The 19233-nt window shown below is 37.0% G+C and overlaps 1 protein-coding gene across 1 annotated transcript in view; it reads left to right on the top strand.

Moving 5' to 3' along the window:
• LOC123663277 (fatty acid synthase-like) overlaps positions 1-18053 on the top strand; it is a 74647-nt gene extending 56594 nt beyond the window's left edge. Inside the window, exons 26-38 of the mRNA XM_045597966.1 lie at positions 3439-3551; positions 8396-8554; positions 8810-8938; positions 13192-13277; positions 13352-13507; positions 13731-13982; positions 14478-14631; positions 14763-14964; positions 15084-15234; positions 15388-15562; positions 16134-16310; positions 16444-16546; positions 17410-18053. Coding sequence (XP_045453922.1) covers positions 3439-3551; positions 8396-8554; positions 8810-8938; positions 13192-13277; positions 13352-13507; positions 13731-13982; positions 14478-14631; positions 14763-14964; positions 15084-15234; positions 15388-15562; positions 16134-16310; positions 16444-16546; positions 17410-17936 — 2384 coding nt within the window. The 3' untranslated portion in view covers positions 17937-18053. The remainder of the gene's footprint in view (positions 1-3438; positions 3552-8395; positions 8555-8809; positions 8939-13191; positions 13278-13351; positions 13508-13730; positions 13983-14477; positions 14632-14762; positions 14965-15083; positions 15235-15387; positions 15563-16133; positions 16311-16443; positions 16547-17409) is intronic.
• Positions 18054-19233: the final 1180 nt, after the last annotated feature.

Below are 19233 nucleotides of genomic sequence, written 5' to 3'. Positions count from 1 at the left end.
TTTCTGGCAGCTGTTTGAGCCTTTGTCTCTATGTATGAGCCGAAATTGAGGGTGGATGACAAAGTAACGCCAAGAAGCTCTAGGCGGCCGGTTATGGACACGGGCACACCTCGGAAAGAGGGAGTCAGATGGAAAGGACTCCGCTTTGCCGAGAAAAGACACGCCTGGGTCTTAGAGGCGTTGAGCTTGACCAGATTTGCGTCACCCCAATCGGAGACAGCTTTAAGGGACTAGTTCAGACGCTGAATCATAGCTTTCCTCAGCGATTGGATCTCAGACCCACTCGCTCGTGCGTTGGACACGTAACGCTCGACAACGGTGCTGTCATCTGCATACCCAAAGGTTCCGGGTTTGAGCAGGTCGTTGATGTGCAGCAAGAATAGCGTTGCCGAGAGTACAAACCCCTGAGGAACCCCGGCATTGATGGCCAAACGATCGGAATCGCAACCGTCTATGACTACGCGGATCGATCGATCCCTCAGGAAGTCAGATATCCAAACACAGAGAGAAGTGGGTAGGCCGTATGAAGGAAGTTTGCTAATAAGGCCGTCATGCCAGACCCTGTCAAATGCCTTCGAGATATCGAGCGAGACCGCAATGGCTTCCCCGTGTTTCTCGATAGCCTCACTCCAAATGTGTGTGGCATACGCCAGAAGATCACCCGTGGACCGATTACGGCGAAAACCAAACTGTCGGTCGCTAAGGAGATCATTCTTCTCAAGGTGTGCCAGGAGCCGGTTATTCAGTATACGTTCCATACTCTTACAGAGTATGGACGTTATGGAAATATGTTTAAAAAATTGGTTATATTTTTTTATTTTAAAATATAAAATATCAGCTCAATTGTGAATCTAGAAGCGGAGAAAATTGAGAAAGATAGTTTTCATCAAATTATTTGGGTATCGATTCCACTATAATCGATTACAGAATTCAAAAAGAAAATGTTTGCACTAGTTAATTAACTCAAGATATTTAGATGCATAATTAAAGCTGTAAACAATAATGTGTATTTAAATAAAGTTACATTAATATCGAAAATATCAATTAATATTTGATAAACCAAAATGATTATCGATTTCGTATCGATTTAAAATAAATCAGATTTTTAATGACAGCTTACTAACAGTAATACTGTGTCCGTCACTCGTTTCGTGTTTACTGTTTTCCGATGCATTCTGAGTCCATTCCTGATATTTATTTATAGTTTCAAGTGTATATCAATATTTGTAATGAGTTTTCAAACAGTCTTCACTAAATATAACAAACATTAATGCTACAAGAACTTAGTGATCGGGTTTTTTATAGACATTGTAACATAACCTCACTTTTACAAAAAGTCTAATAACTCCACTCTCAGATAGCCAATATATAGATAATTTTCAGCGAGGGATCAATAAGCCTAAATGCATTAATTGATACCATTTTCATTTCATTACATTTTGGCCCAAGAATGTATGGAATCGTATCCATCTCCTTTAATAAGAATACCTGAACTACTGTCACTACTACTACGTACAGATATGACACGCCTAACCAAGTCAAATTCCGTGTAAGCATGACGGCCTAAAATGGGGACTGAGTGCACTCTGACCACTATAAACTCGAGCATGTAAATATATTTTTTATAGGTAACATTTAAAAATATTTTCCCCAGAACGTCTATCCTTGCACCAGAATAACCACTTAATTTAGTATTTGTTTGCTATAAACAATCTTGAGAAATGTTCAATTTTTTACAATATTCTAATGATTAAAACATTTACATCAGCACCTGTGTCTAATTTAAAATTAATACATATCCCACATATTTTTAGTTAACATTCCACTCACTACTATTATTTAATGAATAAATTACCTTCTCATCTTCCACTATATAATGAATTTCACACACACGAGCAAAATGATTCATCCCTGAACATCGCGCACACCTTTGACCATAAGCCGGACACTCAAACTTTTTATGCACATTTCCACAATAATTACACTGCGTATTTGAACCCGGGACTGATCGTCGCTGTCCGACATTGTATCCACTGGCCACATGAGAGCGGCCGCGCGGTAGGCTCACACGCACCGAGCGCGCCTCCGCCCCGCGCTCGCCCCGCACCGCATCGCCGCTCCGCTTCAGTCTCGCATCCCGCGCGTCTTGTTCGTCCGCGCGATGACGTCAGCTTAGACCTCATAAATGACACGTTTCTTTCTGATTGATTTAATTGATACACGCTTAACTCTGATCCCTCACTTTCAGGTTTAATCCTTTCCGAATATGTTCGGGATGTTATAACTGCTCGACATATATCCACTGCTTTTTTTTAGCGATAAGTCTTTCTCCCTAAGCAAATTTTCACGAATCGTAGTGCTTGAAATACCGCAAACTAATCGATCTTTTATCAATTCATCATGTAAGTCTCGAAATTCACACGTTTGAGCTAATTTCCCTAGTACGAAAACGTATTGTTCAATAGATTCATTCTCCTGTTGATCGCGAATGAAGAATTTATGACGCTCGACAGTAACGTTCCTCTTTGTTTGAAATTGTTCGTCTAGTTTTTTCCAAATATATTCTATAGTCATACATTTCTCCGGTAAAATATCTATAATTTCTCGACACTGCTCACCCACAATGTGTAACAGGATATTCACTTGTATTTCCACTGGCTTTTTATCTATTTCGCAAGCTTTACTATATATTTCATAACTTCGCTTTCATTTTACCCACTTTTCGTTAAGGCTCGAGATATCCCATGCATTTTTTTCGAAGCAAAATGATGGTGGCGGTGACAATATACTCTCTATGCTTGTATTTTAAATAAATTGCTATACGAACTTGCTTTACCGGCTGCGCCATGTAATGGTCTAATTTATTTTACATTCACCTATACTTACAATTTTATTATTCACCTCACAGCCAGCCCTGCGGTCACCAACCCGCCTGCCCAGCGTGGCGTATTTTTGGTGCGAACTTGTGAAGGCTTATGTCCAGCAGTGGACTGCGATAGGCTGAAGTGATTTGGTATGTTGATAATAAACTGTGCATTCATTGTGGAAATTATAACTGCCGGTTTTAGTTGATTTAAGGAAATACCTGAAAGAACTAACAAAATATATGTATTTATTATGCGATAATACTGGCTACAAAAATGTGTAAAATTGACCGTTAAGATATTATTTTATTACACAAAACCTATTTAATAACCGTAATTTAGCTGGAAAATATTATATTTTTGTACCAGATCTCGCATAAATCATGTTCCTCTTTTTATAGTATCGTATTTAGAGCTGTATTTACATGTTTGTCATTATTGTTCTTTTTTCTCATTTACAAGTTATTACAGCTAATAAGTTCAAGTTTGCTAATAATGAGCTCTATCTGATGTGTTTTTTATGTTTTATAATATATTTCGCAAGTGATTAAATAAATAAGACCTTATATTACAGACAGCCACATTGGTAACTCTCGAGATACATCTTTCGAAGTCATGATAAAAAAGCAAACAAATGGAAAAGGAGTCGATTTGGTTCTTAACTCTCTAGCAGATGAAAAATTACAGGTATTTTAAATTATTGTTTGTTATAAAAATAATTTTAAGAGTTATATTTTAAGTATTAGCAGTTTAAATGTGATTTGTTCCTTTTACACCAGTATGATAAAAATCTTTTAGATTAATATACGTACACATTTTTTTATATAACTAGGTCGGTAAACAAGCTTGCTCATCTGATGGTAAACAATAACCATAGCTTATAGATGTTTGCAACACCCGTGGCATTGCAAACGCGTTGCCAACCCTACTCCCGACACATCGCAGGAGCTCTGGCTACCTTAGTTTCCTTCGGGAAACGACAGTGCTCGAGAGCAGTATTATGTCCCAGTGACTGTAGTTACCTGTAATCTTCTATAAGTTCAAGGTACTTTCCCAGTCAGGCTGCTCGAGATTTTGAGAAGGATATTTCCTGATGGCCACTAACTTAATGACAAATTAATTTTTAGGTGTCGTCTCTCTCTGTTTTTTCAGCGTTTCAGTTACTTGTCTTCCACACTGTCATTGATCATACCTGTTAATATAAAATTATAGTCATTCATTTATCACGAAATTCTACATTATAATTATAATTCTACACTGGCCGAGCTAATATACCTCGGGTGGAAGTGGAAGAGAGGAGATTGCAACTTGTGTCTGAAATCGAGACTTCCTTGGAGCGAGTCTCAAAATGGGTAGACGCAACCTCGTCCAATTTAACCCCTCGAAGACACAAGTTTGTGCGTTCACCGCTAAGAAGACACCCCTTGTTGTAGCGCCTTGTTTTCAGAACACATTGCTCTATATTACTAAAAGTATTGGGATCCTTGGGGTTGACATTACAAACGAGGTCCAATTCCGGTCATTTGGAGAGCAAAGCTATAATCATCATCATCATCATCATCATTTCAGCCTATTGGAGTCCACTGCTGGACATAGGCTTCCATAAGTTCATGCCAAAAATGGCCCGAGCTCATGTGTGTTGCCCATAGTCACCTCGCTGGGCAGGCGGGTTGGTGACCGCGGGGCTGGCTTTGTCGCACCGAAGACGCTGCTGCCCGTCTTCAGCCTGTGTATTTCAAAGCCAGCAGTTGGATGGTTATCCCGCCATTGGTCGGTTTTATAAGTTCCAAGGTGGTAGTAGCTAAACTGGCTGTAAAAAAGCTCTGGGTTCTGAACAAGGTGGGCCGGTACTTCACATCGGGACATCGACTACTGCTCTATAAAGCTCAGGTGCGTCCCCATGTTGAGTATTGCTCGCACCTTTGGGCAGGTGCCCCTCAATACCAACTCCACCCACTTAAATCTATCCAACTCCGGGCAATTCGCATTGTCGACGATCCCAAACTCACGGACGGTTTAGAACCTTTAATCATAAGGAGAGACGTTGGCTCTCTGTATCTGTTTTACCGTCTGTACAACGGTGAGTGTTCTGACGAACTATTTGATATGGTGCCGCCGTTACGTTTTTACTACCGTACGTTTCGCCGAAGGACTAAGTTCCATCTACACCATTTGGATGCATGATTTGTGACCAATGTGCGAGCTTCACGCGCATTCCTTCCGCGTACATGCAAACTGTGGAATGACCTTCCTCCTGAGGTTTTCCCTGAGGGCTATAATTTGGGGGTTTTCAAGCGTTTAGTGTATAAGCATCTTTTTGCTAAAGGCCGGCAACGCAGCTGCAAATCCTCTTGTGTTGCAGATGTCTATGGGTGACGGTAGCCGTTTAACATCAGATGGCTCCGTCTGCTCTTTTGCCCCCATTCTTATAAAAAAAAAGAAATCTCAAAGACCACAGGACACAAAGGTTGAAATTCATCAGGCTAAAAGTCGGACTCACTCGCTTTTTTATCCTTGGGGTCTATACACCGAAAGAGCTGCGCGGAAGTGGGTCATCAAAAGGTGGTGGTGGTGGTCGATGGTCATCATCGAGAGAGAGAGGAGTTTTGGGATAGCATGAGAGATATCTTGAGTAAGTGCGGAGAAAATGAACGGATCGTGACGTTAGGGGACTTTAATGGATGGGTTGGAGTAAAGCGTGATCGGTATGAAAGAGTTCTGGGTACGTTTGGGGACGAGAGAGTGAATGACAATGGGAGAAGCCTGCTTGAAGTATGCTTGGAATGAAATCTTTGCGTGGCCAACACAATGTTTGACCACAAAAAGATCCATTTGTATACAAGAGATGAGGGAGAGTCTAGAAGTATGATTGATTTTGTAATAGTGAATGAAAGACTGAGGAAGAAAGTGCTAGACACTCGGGCATACCGCGGTGTAGGCCTCGACACAGACCACTTCCTGGTCGTAGCCCGAATGCGTGGCCTCTTTAACCGGTGGCGACACCGAAGGGTCGAGACTACGAGTGTTTTGGACAGAGTGAAAGTGGGAAACCTACAAGAAAAGAAAAAGAAAGACGAGTATGTAGAGAAACTGAAAGAAAGTTTTAAAGGCATAGAAGAGATAGATATGATTGAAGATTTGTAGGATTCATTTAAGAAAGGGGTCGTGAATGTTGCTATTGAGGTATGCGGGCTATAGGTAAAAGAAGGAAAGGAAGAAAGAACTATAATATGTGAATGTATAAAGATGTACAAAAGGTTGTGCAAGAAAAGAACAAAGCATGGTTGGATTGGTTAGCGACAAAAGCTAACCAAAAAGTGCAAAAGGCAATGAATGACGAGATAAAAGAAGTAAGAACGAAGTATAAAATATTGAAATTAGCGGCGAAAGAAGTTGAAAGGATGGATTTGATAGAAGGCTCACTTAAGATTTCCAGTCAAACATCAAGTTTTTCTGGAAATCGATCAAAACTGCCAGAGGAAAAACCTCTACCTCGGAACTGAGTATAATCAGGAGTCAAGATGGGAGCATTATAAAAGGAGAAGAATGTGTGTTAAAGAGATAAAAAGAGAATTTTGAAAGTTTGTTCGAAAGAGAGGAAGTGCAGGTACAGTACAACACACGGCACCTTCAATGGAAGCGAGTATAAATGTTGATGAAAGTGGGATAAGCATGGCTGAAATAGTGAAAGCATTGAAAAGTATGAGATTAGGTAGGCTGCAGCGTATGATAGGATTACCGTCGAAATGCTGAAGGCTGGATATGGCATAGTGGCTTGTCAGCTGTACCGCTTTTTCAATTTGTGCTGGCGAAATGGGCAAGTACCGGGAGACTGGTGCAAAGCCATAATTGTCCCATTGTACAAGGGAAAAAAGTCACGGCAGGACTGCAGAAATTACCGCAGTATAAGCCTCCTCAGCGTCGTCGGTAAATTGTATGCAAAAGTGTTGATTGAGAGGGTTGTGAATGAAACAAACGATAAAGTATAGGATACACAAGCGGGATTTAGAAAGGGAATGGGATGTACAGATCAGGTCTTTTCTTTGCGGTGCATAGCCGAAAAGTGTTTGGCAAAAAGCAACAAAGTCTATTGCGCGTTCGTGGATTTAGAAAAGGTCTATGATAGAGTGATGAGGAATGAATTGTGGTCAGCATTCTCTGTGAATGGTGTGAGCAGTCTCCTCATACGAGCATTGCAATCTCTTTATAGGGATTGTAGTGCTTGTGTGAGAATAAACGGGGCATACACTGAATGGTTTGATATCGAAAGAGGTGTTAGACAGGGATGTGTAGCATCACCGTGGCTGTTTAATCTATTCATGGACAATTGCTTGACATATTTAAAAGAGAATGAAAATGGGTTAAGAATGAATGAGTTACTCGTCAAATGTCTTCTCTATGCTGATGACCAAGTATTACTTGCGTCTTCGGTCAAGGAGTTGCAGGAGATGGTTACTGATATGAGTGGAGCCTTTGTAAAAAAGGGAATGAAGATTAATGTAAAGAAGACGAAAGTGATGGTGTTTGAAAGAGATGAGGCAGTGACAGACTGCAATATCGTGATTGGAGATGAACCAATTGAACAGGTGAATGAGTTTGTGTATCTGAGTTCAAAGTTTACTAGAGATGGAAAGTGTGAGAGTGATATTGAAAGAAGAGTGAATGCAGGAAACAGGGTGAATGGAGCTTTGCAATCCTTTATGAACAGTCGGAAGGTGTCTAACTAAGGTGGGCTCGTTTGGCTATGCATGAGGGAGTGTTGTTCCGACACTCATGTACGGAAGTGAAAGTTGGGTATGGCAGAAGAAACATGAAAGCAGAATAAATGCAGTTGAGATGAGAGCGTTAAGAAGTATGATAGGAGTTAAACTGAGTGGACAGGATAAGAAATAGTAAGATAAGGAAATGTTGTGGTCTGAAAGAAGATGTAGTGATAAAAATTGAGAAAGGTATGCTCAGATGGTTTGGCCATGTTGAGAGAATTAGTGAAGAACAACGAAAAAAGTGTATAAGGCGAGTGTGGATGGAAGGGTTGGAAGGGGTAGACCTAGGCGGACGTTCCGAGACCAAATAAGGGACGTCTTGAAAAAAGGCCAGGTCAAGAGTACCCTAAACCGAAGAGCATGTATGAAGGGAATAATGAAAGTGGACGAAGCGAAAGAAATGTGTAAGGATCGTAGCAAGTGGAAAGAAATGATCTCTGCCTACCCCTACGAGAAAAGGCGTGATTATATGTATGTATGTATGTATGTATTTTTCTCATTGATAAAATTTACTATTACCTCAATGTAGGTTGTCTGAAAAAAATTCACCACTCAGCGAGAGGAGCGCCTGTTGACATTAGTTTTTGCCTGTATATTTAGTACTAGTTTTTTTGTGTACAGAAAAGATTAAATAAACAATGCGGTTGACGTTATTAGACGCGAATTTTCGTAGAATAAAATGAACCACCGCCTGACCACCACCACCACTTACTACTTGTAGATAAAACGAATTCGTCGTAGTATTTTTAATTCGTATTTATTTTTAAGGCCTCAATACGCTGCCTCGGATACCGTGGTCGTTTCCTTGAGATCGGAAAATTTGATGTCAATAACAACACTCTTATCGACATGAATTTCTTCCGAAACGAGATCTCTTTCCATGGAATTATGCTCGACCTCAACCTGCATGACACCGAATTTTCAAAGGTTTTTCAATATAAAAATATTTTGATTCATAAAATTTCCACCATTTTAATTTTGCAAAGTAGTGCTCAAAAATATATGATTTTAGTGAATAAATATCGTGAAACAATGATTGATCGTGAATGAATGATTATGTTATGTTCTATTAAATTTAAAGCGTTTGTAATTGTAACAACTTACGTAGTATTTTTCACTTTTAGATTTATTTTATTAAATTTATTAGTAATATATTTTTACTACTTACTATATTTTAATTAGATCCTTCGAGATCTAGTGGTATCTGGAGTTGAAACTGGAGCTGTCCGACCGCTTACGTATTGCACCTTCGAAAAGAATGAAATGGAGAAAGCATTTAGGTACATGGCTGCTGGCAAACATATTGGAAAAGTAAGATATTTGTACATCTATGGCAAACCTAAAATAAGCACAAGAATTACTGGTTATGTATGTTTCATGTTTTAGGGTCGTAAAAAAAAACTTACAAAAAAACATACATAAACTTATAAATATTGAGTAAATAAAAAAGAAGATTTTTTTTTTATCTCTTATACGTTAGAATAAGAACTGGTCGGTGAACTCACGTTTCTGTTAGAGACATTAAGATAGTCTATCTAAGTCAAGCAAGGGTGTTGTTGAAAAACGCCTACTTTAATAAAAAATAGCACGTTTTAATAATAATAAAACATGGGTTCCAAAAGCCCGTGGACATATTATTATTTTCATTTTATAAAAAAAAATGTATATATGCACTGCTGGACATAAGCCTCTTTATCCATGTAGAAGAAGAATCGGAGCTTAATCCACCATGCTGCTCCAATGCGGGTTGGCGGGTATATTCCCTACTATGAGTAACGATCGCTATCAGCAGTGGTGCGCATAAAGTTTTTAGACAGGGTGGGCAGTCAAAAAAAAAATGAACAGCCTCATTGCACCTAATTCCTTGCAATTTTTTCCTAATTTATTTCGATTTTGTTGAGAATAGAGGCTTTTAGATCATTTCAAGAACAGATAAGTAAATTATTGGACACGTAAAGTGCATTTATACTTATATTGCAGGCATACAAATACACGTACAGCAACCAACTGATACCTATCAAACAAATCAGTTACTGGATAGACTGTGACCTCATAAAGGCTGGCACTCTGATAATTTCGTTTTGTCATAGGAAATAATTGATAACATCATTAATTAGTTACGAAATTGTATGCTTAATGAAAGTACTTACTTGTTTATTTGTTAATATATAAAAAATTATAACGTCATTGTTATTTATATGTTAAATCGATATGCCTGAAGAATTTATAATTTATCCGTAAAATCAAATGTGTTGAATTTGGATGCACTATTTACTTTCATCAAACACACATCTCTGTTACATATTTCACAAGTAAACTTATTCATTACTAATATATTAATATTTTCACTAATAACGAAAACGCACAAACGAAAAATTCAAAGTGAATTGCGTGAATTGTCATTTCTCATAATATTACTCTGTCGAATGATTCGGCGGATGTAATTCGACCGTGTCAAAAATCATAATTATTAGCACAAACGGTATCGAATTCAAGACAATTTAATTTGACAGGTTATTCTTAGGATGTTAAAAACACAATACTTTGTTCGTATTCCATATGACGCGCGGGACATTATAAAATTGTAGGATTATATAATGTCTTACTTGTCACTGCTAACATTTGTAAAGGTACGGACAGACGTGCTCATTACTAGCACGAAAGCATGCTTTTATTGAGCAAGTGCTCATTAGTAGCACGTGTGTAATGTAATGAGCATGCTTATTTAGAGCGTGCTCAAAAATCAAACGACGTTTGATTTTCGAGCATGCTACCTGAGGCGCGGGTAGGTGGGGGGCGTGCTCCGAGCACGTCTGAACATGTTTGCTTATTAGCATGCTATTATCCATTTTGTCTCGATCTGCGGCGGACGACTGTTTATGCAATTAATAAAATTGATGTAATTAATTAAAATTAAACCCGCAATATGTCGCGTTGGGGAGAAGAAAAAACTTTGCTTTTTGTGTCACATTATAGAAGTTACGAATGTCTGTGGAACACACATTCTCCTTTTTTTATTTTTCACCAAAATGTTCTTACACAATTCCGTTGCAAGCAATAGGATTATTTTATTAAGTTCTGTACGGATAGCACTGTCATTATATACTTGTACATCCATTTTGGCTGAGAGCCTGGTGCCAAATAGCACGTCTGTCCGTACGTTTGCTTTGAGCATGCCTATTTAGGAGTATGCTTTAAATCAAGCATGCTTATTTCTGGCAAATGTGAACAGTTTGCAGAGCATGCTAATTTTAAGCAAGCTTATTAGCATGCTTTTTTTGAGCACGTCTGTCAGTACCTTAAGCGATTTTAGGCAGAAGCTTCATAAAAGGCCCGTCGTCGATGCGCACGAAGCGCTGATATCGCATATATGACAGCGGCTTTTTTTGAAGTGGATTTAAATTGAATTACGATTAATGTTCACGTTTTATATATCATTTTTAGTAACATGACAAGGTAGGCAGTGCCTTTCTGCCTATATGGAATGCACGCTACGGGCTATCAGGTGTATATGTGTGTTTGTAATATTAAAATAACTGCTTTTTTAACCGACTTCAAAAAAAGGAGGAGGTAACCGACTTCAAAAAAAGGAGGAGGTTACTCAATTCGACCGTATATATATATATTTTTTTATGTATGTTCGGGGATAACTTCTTCGTTTATGAACCGATTTTGATAATTCTTTTTTTGTTGAAAAGGAGATACCCATAGTTTGGTACCATGATAAGGAAACCAGGATCTGATGATGGGATCCCAGAGAAATCGAGGGAAACTTTCAAAAATCGTAAGGGTGACTAGTAAATTTAATCATGTTTTCATTAAGTACTATAAAGCACTACTATTTAATAAAGGTCTGGAGTCGATCTGATGATGGAGAAGAAAGATAGTAGAGGGAACTCCTCGACAATTTATAGCAATTACCTGGTTTTTGAACTTAATTCGTTTCTATTGATGAGAACTTTGCACCTGTATGAGTTATAAGTGCCATTACAGTCTGATGATGGAGACAAAAGTTAGTCGAGGGAACTCTTTAACGATTTATAGCAATTAGCTGCTGTTTGAACTTAATTCGTTTCTATTGATGAGAACTTTGCATATGTATGAGTTATAAGTGCCATTTCAGTCTGATGATGGAGACGAAAGATAGTCGAGGGAACTCTTCAACGACTTATAGCAATTACCTGCTGTTTGAACTTAATTCGTTTCTATTGATGAGAACTTTGCACCTATATGAGTTACAAGTGCCATTACAGTCTGATGATGGAGACGAAAGATAGTCGAGGGAACTTTTCAACGATTTATAGCAATTACCTGCTGTGTGATCATCTGTGTCGCAGGACCAGGTTTGATGATGGAGCCCATAAACACTCGAGGGAATTTCTCAACAATTTACAGCAGTTACCTTTTGCTGTTTGACGACCGCTTTGAAATAATGGTGCATGTGCCGTGTCGGCGACGCCTAAACACCGACGGTCGCGGGTTCAATTCCCGCTCGGAGTGGATATTTATGTTTATACAAATATTTATTTTCGGTCTAGTTGTTAATCCTTGTGGTTCTCCCAACCTAGCCTCAGAGAACACGCTAGGCTGTCAGTCCCGGTTGTTATTAGGTAAACCTGATAGCAAACTTTTCTCACAGTATGTCGACGCGTTAGCGCAGCGGTCACAGCACCGGCTGTTGCGCTGGCGTTAGTGGGTTCAATCTCCGCGCATGACAGATATTTGTTTTGGCCATATAGATGTTTGTCATTGTCTGGGTGTTTGTGTGTTGGTATTGTGTATGTTTCCGGTCCCCAGACACAAGAGAAAAGCATCCTTGTTAGGTCTACCCATCACTAAAAATTGTAAAATAAAATAATTTTTAACAAAAAAAAACCGATTTCAAACAGGAAACTAAAAAGTGAAAAATAAATTTACTTAGTACAAAGTAATTCGTATTTTGATTTAGTTAATCAGAAATTATTAAATAAATATTTTATAATTTTGAAGTCGGTGCCAAGTAAAACAATAACTACTCTAGTATCTACTCATAAGTTGTACTCAGTTTTCTTTCATAATTTGTTTCATTGACTATTAGGTTGAATACTGTTATTATTCTGTTATTGTTTTGACATATCTAATAATATTTTTTGTACTTGTTTGTTGTGTGTCTGTTGTTTGTATCAGTATTGTAGCCAGGTGTGGTATTTGTTTTGAAAATTTGTAAATTGCATGCTTAATGCATTTATACACAGTACATATACCAAAATAACACTTTTTACAATTTTTGTCTGTATGTATATTATGAGTAACGATTGCTATCAGTTGTATATGATAAGAACCGGGACCGACAAGGACTGCACAAAACACCCAGACCTCGGCAAACATCTGTATGGCCAATACGAATGTTTGTCATGTTCGGGGATCGAACCCGCAACCACCTGCACAACAGCCACATATCAGTGCTGTGACCGTTGCGCCAAAGCAGCGAAAAAACAAATGGGATACAGTCTAATAATATATTTTTTACGTCGTAACGTCAATAAAATAAGCATTGCATAACTTAGTCTTTAGCACATTTTCAGATTGTGTTCAAAATTCGTGATGAGGAATGTGAAGATAATACAGACTTCACTAAACCATTGATTCAGTATATTGACGCCGTACCAAGGTAACCATTAAAAGCAAAAGTTAAATTTCTAGGAATGCGTTTCTACAAGATTTTAATTAAATTTAATTGTACAGATATAACTGCGATCCAGACTTAGTGTATATCATAGTAGGAGGTCTTGGAGGCTTTGGGCTGGAACTCGCAGATTGGCTCATCTTGAGAGAAGCCAGGAAATTATTGCTAGCATCGAGGAAAGGAGTTAGTAATGGTTATCAGTCGTTACGTCTGAGGTGAGTTCTTTTATTGATTGAGCAGCTTATTCATGGCTTTTGTTACATATAATATATTGTTCATAGCATATTATGTATGTAAATAGGATTAAGTTGTTGGAAATAATAGATACTTGCTATGAAATTTGATCAATCGTTGATTTACGTTATATTATACTAATATTAGCCAAAAGGAAAAAACTTAATCGTAACAAATACTTGAATGTAATTTTTTTTTTCAAAGTACTTGGGCGAGTTATGGTGCAGAAGTGCGAATTTCTACCCACGACATTACGACAGAAAAGGGCTGCGAAGAAATGTTGAAAATGGCGAATTCTATGGGAACTGTTGCAGCTATATTCAATTTAGCTGTAGTTTTGGAGGATCGCGTCTTTCAAAATCAAACTCCAGAAACTTTCAAAACATCATTCGCGCCTAAAGCCTTAGTTACGATGAACTTGGATAAGCTCTCACAAAAATTGTGTCCAAAATTAAAGTTGGTTTGAGTTAATTTAATACAGTTTGTCTTTAAGTTTTATTATTGTTGTAATATAATAATTATATTTTAATATTTTACTTTGATAAACAGTAATGTTTTGTTTTAAATCCATAAACCAGAACTGAGGTAGGGCACAGCAGGAATTTCCTGCTCAAAATATGAAGCAGCCCGACTGGGGTAGTACCTCGCGACCTTACAGAAGATCACAGCAAAATAATACTGTTTTCAAGCAGTATTGTGTTCCTGTTGGTGAGTAAGGTGACCAGAGCTCCTGGGGGGATTGGGGATTGGGTCGGCAACGCGCTTGCAATGCTTCTGGTGTTGCAGGTGTCACGCAGGTGTAAGCTACGGTAATCGTTTACCATCAGGTGAGCCGTACGCTTGTTTGCCGACTTAGTGAAATAAAAAAAAAATAAATAAAAAAACCAAGTTGGTGTATTTATGTTTATGATTTTACTATAAAATAACTTAAGAATAATTAAAAAACTTCAGAGACTTCGTGATTTTCTCATCGGTATCTTGCGGTCGTGGTAATGCTGGTCAGTCTAACTATGGCTTCTCTAACTCTGTAATGGAAAGGATCTGCGAACAAAGAAAAAAGCTTGGTCTGCCCGCTCTTGCTATACAATGGGGTGCCATTGGAGACGTAAGCACGTGATTTAATTTTTTCTCAAAATTTTCATTTGTCTAAAGTTCACAAGTAACTGATGATTTGTTGTTTTGAAATTTATGAAATAAATGCAATGAATTTAATCAAAATGTGTCTTACGTCTTTAGGTTGGTCTTGTAGCAGATATGAAAAATGACGACATCGAAATGGAAATCGGTGGCACTCTTCAACAGAGGATTTCCTCCTGTCTCCTAACGCTTGATAAATTCTTAAGACAGGATAATGTAATAGTGTCTTCAATGGTTTTGGCCCAGAAAAAATCCAGTGATGAAGGTGGTAATATAGCAGAAATTGTCGGTCAGATCTTAGGTATGATTTTTAGAATATCAAAGAATTTTAGGTTGCTACACGTGATAACAAATTCTGGCTTAAGCCCAAAATACAGAAAAGAATATATTCAACAATTTTATATTTTTTTCTTCTTCTAGGTATTAAGGATGTAAAGACAGTGTCAAATCAAGTATTTCTAGCGGATTTAGGTATGGATAGCATGACGGCTATAGAGATCAAGCAAATTCTTGAAAGGGAGTACGAGATATTTTTAACACCAGATAGTATTCGATCACTGACATTTGCTAAGTACGTTACTTTCTTAAATCATAGGTTTCGGACTTATTTAAAATTTGAAAATTAATTTATCGTATCTGCGATCAAACATTAACATATTTTCCCTAACTTATTATATTCTCACACTGTCGTACTAGCCTAAGCTAAATTATATTTTGTTATTAGGTTAATAGAATTAACCACTCAAAGTGAAACAGACGATTCAAAAACAAAACCAGTTAGTCTAGCAAGTCCTGAAGACTCAGCTGCTTTACGTGTCCTTATAAAGAATTTTGGTGACGAAAAGTTGGCAGAAGAACCTTTTATATACCTGCCAACTATGTTTGACGATGGCAGTGATGTAAGGGATTTATTATTTTAATATTTAGCAATTTATAGTGGCTCCTGTGTAGATCTAGCAGTGTAGAATAATACCCTCTCTTTCTTGTGAGTGCCATAAAAAAAACGATTAAAGCCCAGTTTCCATATTCGCAAAACGAATTGATTATTGGACAAAGAAACCAGGTTTAACGGATCGGAGAGTTTTATTAATAATTGTATTATTATACAAACTGACACACTCTGCGAATGGATAATCCACCTTACCAAACTCGAAGTAGTCTTTAATCTAGTGAAATTGTGTGTATTAGAGTGTACTGCATTTACCTGATATACTCACGTAATATTACACAACAACACATATTATAGTATTTACAGCAAGCGAAAATTATTTATAAGAGAATTTTTTAATCTAATCAATTTTTTTAACTAATTAAAATTTTGGTGGTGAAAGGAGACGTCAGGAGAAAACTTACATCGTTTAAAAGAAAATCCAACTACGGGGCTAATTAAACACATTCCTAATTAACTCTATGTTAATCATGTATAGTTTGATTCATAAATTCAATATGTTCTAATAACCATTTTTCCAGAATCTTTTATCCAATCAAGAAAATGAAATGATCATGTTCGTGTTTCCCGGTATGGAGGGTTGTGCTTCGGGAATGGCGAACCTATGTCGTCAACTAAAGATTAAAGTTTGCGTACTCCAATACTGCTATGATGAAAAAGACGACACCTTGGATAAGCTGGTTGAAAAGTCATACAAGGTAAGTAAAAGTTGTCTTAAGTTAGTATTTTCTATAAGGTCTTATTATAAGGCATGAGGCGTCATTGAAAATTTTAGGAAAGAGGTATATCACCTTGAATATATTTTGGCATGTAACATGGATTTTGTTTCAGACGATTAAAGAAAGATTAAGCGCAAGCCGTCCTTACATTCTTCTTGGATATAGCTTTGGTACTCTACTCGTGTTGAAATTAGCTCAAATTTTGGAAAGTGAAGGTTTGTATTGTTATTGGTACGTATATATACGCACATTTTTGAAGTTATACTTCTTTTGGCGCGTTAAAGAAAAAAGATGAGAGTACATTGTTGATGATTTCATGTTGCGCGCGCACACTTTCACATAAAACTGACATCTTGAAGTTAGCTAATCAACAAAGAAGAGGTTAGAAACGTAAAGTTAGTGCGAATATAAGTAAAAACACACTCACACACTTTTTATTATTATTATAAATTTCGTAATTCTTGATTTGCAAAAACTCCTTACACCTTTTTTTGTTTCTGGATCTCAAGAATTTGTTGAATTGTGCTTAAAAAGATGTAATTATAAATATATTGTTATAAATATTATATATTTTTATTATCTTACACACTAATGTAATAGCGAAAAAAGCCAATAAGTCAATGGATTTCATCATTCAGCAAAGCTCACTATTTTAAAGTGAAAAGGTTCTTAAGATCCCCTACTCGTCGTATGTGTGCAAGTACCCTAGAGTGTTGTTTTCAAGTATGGAACCCGCTGTATCATGTTCAGGAAGGTATATTACAGTCGATTCAACGTAGAGTTTTAAACACATTCACCTAAAGTCCAATACCAATGACGTCAGATATCAACTAAGATGTAAGAGACATCACATCGTACCATTTCATGTAACATGCAAAATAGCAGATTTAAGTCTTTTATTAAAATTGCACAGGGACAACTTGACTTCCCTTACTTGCTACGCACAATAAACTTAAAAACTTGTGTGTAAGTGTGCGTGCTTGCGCGCGTGTGTGTGTGTGTGTATGTGTGTGTGTGTGTCACTGTTTGCTGCCTTAATAAATAAAATAAAATGAAAAAATAAATTATTATGTTTTAGGTCATAGTGGCAGAGTCTTTTGTATAGATGGCAGTCCGGAATTTCTCAAAGTGGTAACCATGTCTAATTTCTCTTTCAAAAACGATACAGAATTGCAAAATCGCCTAATTTGCTATACTATTGACTTAGTGGCTCCAAGAAATAAAGTCCTGAATAATACGCTTATGGATGAACTCAAAGACATAGAATCATATGATGAGAGAATCAAATACGGTATTAAAGCATGTCCAGCTCTGAAAATATACTCGGATAAATTCATAGAATCGGTCGCTAAAGCTTTTTATAATCGTGCAAAAATAGTTCTAAGTAATAATGAAATAAAGAAAATAAAAGCGCCAATAGTTCTCATACGCCAGAAAGAAATTCCATTCAGTGGACTTAAAGAAACTTATGGTTTGGATGGATTTACTGACAGCCACGTAACGGTTCATCTTCTTGATGAGAATCATGTAACTATAATTGATAGTAGAGAATGTGCTAATATTATAAATAGTAATTTATTTGCACAAAGCAGAGAGAAGGTTTAAAACAGTGATAGCAAATGGATTTAAGCGAGTAAATCAAGTTATAAAACTTAACAGCAAGCATTGTACTTCATAAAATTTTGTTGGGGAATATGGTAATAAATTAAATATTAAAACGTTGATGTATTTTTATTTTGAAGGATTTTTTTGAAGATACGAGTATAAAAGCTTTTTTGGCTAACTTGAATTTGAAATATATACTCGCCTTATATATTGTGTTTATAAAACGGTTAATTTTATACACACAAATACAAACCAACACTGAACCTGAAAACTAATATAAAGTTTCCCTGCTGCTGTGTTTAGTGTAAGTGTTTTAAATATTGTTTTTATTACCAGATATACGTACATACATCTTTCCGACCGTAGTAACGTCCATTGAAAATGTTTTTTCATGCGTTGGCGGTTCACAAACTTATCTTATATCAATGTTATATCGAATGTTATCAAATTATATATAGTTAGTTTTCCGATAAACATATGTATATACATACATATATAAATAAACGCGTCTTTTATACTTGACTCGGGGCGGGAATCAAACCTTCTGAGCAGAACAGGGTCACCATAAATGGGAATTAAATGGCTAGTGCTAGTAAATTCTAACAATTGCATCACAGAACATGTATAAGGATACTACCAGACCCGGTAGACGTTGTTCTTCCCGGTAAACAGCTAAAATTGGATAAAAATTGGTTTAGTGGTTTTGGATAACACATAACAATAGCAGCGCCACCTACCGGATCCAATGGAGATAAAACTATCCTATCTCCCAAGGTGGATCAAATTACAGATGTTTACAAAATGTCATAAAAATGGGCTCAGTAGTTTCGGAGTCACATACATTTAAAATTTTCATTATTAACGCTTACCCCCGCTATCCTTATTGGGGAGGATTTATCAACTAAATCCGCTAATTGATCTTTTCTACATCACATATAGGAGATTCCTACCAAAGGAGTCGATATGCGCTATAGTTTAAATACGGGAATTTTCCATTGTTAACGTCGCAACGCCCTCTTGTGGGTTGAATCTCTACTCGGTGAAAGGAATATTCCTACCATATTTCAAGTCTCTGCGCCTTAAATATGGTTCCAGAGATAATTTAATTCAATTTAGTTTACTATTTATTGTACACATAAAAAGAAGTTTACAATTTACAAAACGATTCACAAAAAGAAATGTACAACAGGCGGTCTTATCGCTAAACAGCAATCTCTTCCAGGCAACCAGCTTGGAGGAGCTAATGTGAAAAAAGCGGAAAGGGTGTACAGAATTAAAATGAAGAAAACAGGAAGAA

Source organism: Melitaea cinxia, chromosome 20 (genome assembly GCF_905220565.1).
Source record: "Melitaea cinxia chromosome 20, ilMelCinx1.1, whole genome shotgun sequence".
In the NCBI taxonomy this organism is placed as follows: Eukaryota; Metazoa; Arthropoda; class Insecta; order Lepidoptera; family Nymphalidae; genus Melitaea; species Melitaea cinxia.
The sequence above is the reverse complement of the archived record's forward strand: the minus strand, read 5'-3'. Positions and strand labels throughout refer to the sequence as shown.